Source organism: Octopus bimaculoides, chromosome 10 (genome assembly GCF_001194135.2).
Source record: "Octopus bimaculoides isolate UCB-OBI-ISO-001 chromosome 10, ASM119413v2, whole genome shotgun sequence".
NCBI lineage: Eukaryota > Metazoa > Mollusca > Cephalopoda > Octopoda > Octopodidae > Octopus > Octopus bimaculoides.
Window position 1 is genome coordinate 76,874,148 of NC_068990.1, and position 2,987 is coordinate 76,877,134.

Genomic DNA, 2,987 nt, shown 5'->3' on the forward strand with positions numbered 1-2,987 from the left:
ATATATATATATATATATATATATATATATATATATATACACATATATGCAATATATGCAATATACATATATATATTGCATATATTGCATCTATATATATATATTGCACATATTGCAATACGTAATTAAAAAAAAAATAGTCGACAATGTCAAGGAAAAGGTGAAATGCCTAGGAGGACCGAAGTTTTCAAGGAAAGAGGGAATATTTGTATTTTGCAACAGAGGTAAAGACACCGAAAAATTATTCAAGAGTAGACTCTTGATGTTGGCAAAGCAGATTGGCAGGCAGGAATTTAGTTTACTTCACGACCTTGTAGTCATTGGAGAGGGTTGAACCACCGTGCTTGAAAGAATATGCAGATATAATTTTAAAATTGCATGCAGAGTTTGACCGGCGTTTTCAAAGCTTTTTATCATTTGGAAGGCAATTTATGCTTTTTGCTATTCCACTGACCATGGATGTTGATACTGATTCTGAAGAAAATTTCAGATGGTGTTGCAGTGCGATATCATATTGACGCAGAAATGTGCAGTGGTTAGTGTTTCTGGTTTCTACTAGTTCCTTCCAAGATAGATATTTCCCAAATTATTGGCCGTTTCTTTGCAAATTCTGAACATATTTGGGAGCACATAGGCTTGTGAGCGGTGTTTATTAACAATAAAAACACATACATCTGCGTGGCACTCAAGACTAAGTAATGAGCATTTACAACCTGTGTTGAGTTTGGCTAATTTACGCAATCTGAAACCGGCCACAGAATATCTGGTTGTTACAAAGAACTCATCTTCAACATGAAATTATTGGGATCAAATGAAAATAATTAGGACTTTATTCAACTTTACATATAAATCTGAAATCAATAAACGAATATTTTTTAATATATATATATATATTTCCACATTTTGTACTAATTCACATATCCCACTTACCATTAAATGTGTATTCATCTTTATAAGTAAATAGCAACCAACCATCTGTATTGCAGGTTTGCCATTGTAACTGATGGAAATCAGGCTCACATTTGGCGCGTTGTGCCTCTCTCCCAAGACGTAACAGTCCTTTTGTGTCCTAAAGTTTGAACACCCCTATCCTAAGATATAAATGAATAAAGGAAGAAGCAGCAATACTCTCTTACCGTCACAAGATGATTGATTACACGTTTTAGTTTGCGTAAGTTCCTTATTGCAACTTTCTTGTCCTCTGCCCGTCAATTTCACACGAGTCCTTGTTTTCGTGCTATTACCACATGGTAAACTACATTTCGACCATACGGACCACATAGTGTAAGCACAGTCTGTAAGAAAAAACAAAAAAACTCGAAATAATATATTAACGTTTATGACACTTTTAAGTGTGTGTGTGTGTTTGTGTGTGTATTGTGTATATATGTACTTGATTGTATGCACCGCAGTTTCACCAATTGTTTTAGCTGCGGCCAGGCTCAGATACCATGTTAGTCCTCCTAATTTTGTACCAGTGGAGCATGCAGGATATAAGAACTGGAGAAAGAGAAGGGAAAAGAGTGAGAAGGAGAGAGTGAGAAGGAGAGAGAGAGAGAGAGAGAGAGAGAGAGAGAGAGAGAGAGAGAGAGAGAGAGAGAGAGAGAGAGAGAGAGTTGCATTATGCTGGCACTTTATGGATGACAACAAAATTTGAGGCAAAACTGACTTCAGCGAGATATGAACTCAGATCACAGAGAGCCAAAACAAATATCGCAGCGGATTCTATTCGGTCTTCTAACGATTCACGACTCTGCTCGTCCACTGCTTTATGAATGGAAGTTTGTGCAAAATATATAGAAGAATATAAGCATAAACTATAGTAATGTTTAGCGCGGCGAGCTGGCGGAATCGTTAGCAAGTCAGACAAAATGCTTGGCAACATTTTTCTGGTTTTATATCCTTAGATCAAATTCCACCGATTTCGACTTTACCTTTCATAGTCGATGAAATAAGTACCATTTGAGCACTGGTGTCGATGTAATAGACTAGCCCCCTCCCCAAAATATCAGGCCTTGTGTTTATAGTAGAAAGAAGATTAAAATTGCATTTGTGTACAAATATTCAAACAAACTATTTTGAATTTGTTAAATTCAAATCACAGTAGTCGTTAACCGTTGCTATACTGACGAGTCAAGATGAAATAGATTCTTCAGCATAAATCCACAACAATGATCACATTGATATGCTCGACAACACCCAGTTTTTTTCTGGGAACAAATTTTAAGTCTATCTTTCACACACACTCTCTCACTGTATTTCTCAACGACATCAACAACAACAACAACTTTATGATAGTGAAAAGTCTGTGTTGCGTCACCTACATATTGAAAAACATACAGACAAACACACAAACACAGAAAGACAGACGCAATCAACCAAAGAGATCACTGTATGTATTATATAATTATATATATGATTATTTTTTCAAGTCTGTGTTGCGTTGTGTTGATAGACTTGCACTTAGAATTCTCACGTTTTTAATCAAAGTCTTTTTTAGTTACTATGATGACAGCACTATCAAACTATCTATCTATCTTTCACACATCATCTCTCTCACTGTATTTCTCAACGATAACTTTTGTATTCTCCTTCTTCAAAAAATACGTTGCAACAAGTGGTATTTTCCCTTTTGATCCTTTCCTTTCTTCCCTCCCTCTAATAGATGTTGTAACGGACAGGTAGACGGAGACAGCTCCTCTTTTACAATATAACAATTGTTATAGGAAATTATAATTATTGGAAGTTATTCTTTTATTCTTTTACTTGTTTCAGTCATTTTCGACTGTGGCTATGCTGGAGCACCGCCTTTTTCAATCGAAAAAAATCGACCCCTGGACTTATTCTTTGTAAGACTGGTACTTATTCTATCGGTCTCTTTGGCCGCTAAGTTACGGGAATGTAAACACACTAACATCAGTAGTCAAGTGATGGTGGGGGATAAACACAGACACACAAATAAATAAATATATATATATATATATATA

At 35.6% G+C, this 2,987-nt stretch overlaps 1 protein-coding gene across 1 annotated transcript in view; it reads right to left on the reverse strand.

Moving 5' to 3' along the window:
* Positions 1-2,987, reverse strand: part of LOC106880792 (SCO-spondin) — a 16,331-nt gene that overhangs the window by 5,324 nt on the left and 8,020 nt on the right. Inside the window, exon 5 of the mRNA XM_014930908.2 lies at positions 1,137-1,295. Coding sequence (XP_014786394.2) covers positions 1,137-1,295 — 159 coding nt within the window. The remainder of the gene's footprint in view (positions 1-1,136; positions 1,296-2,987) is intronic.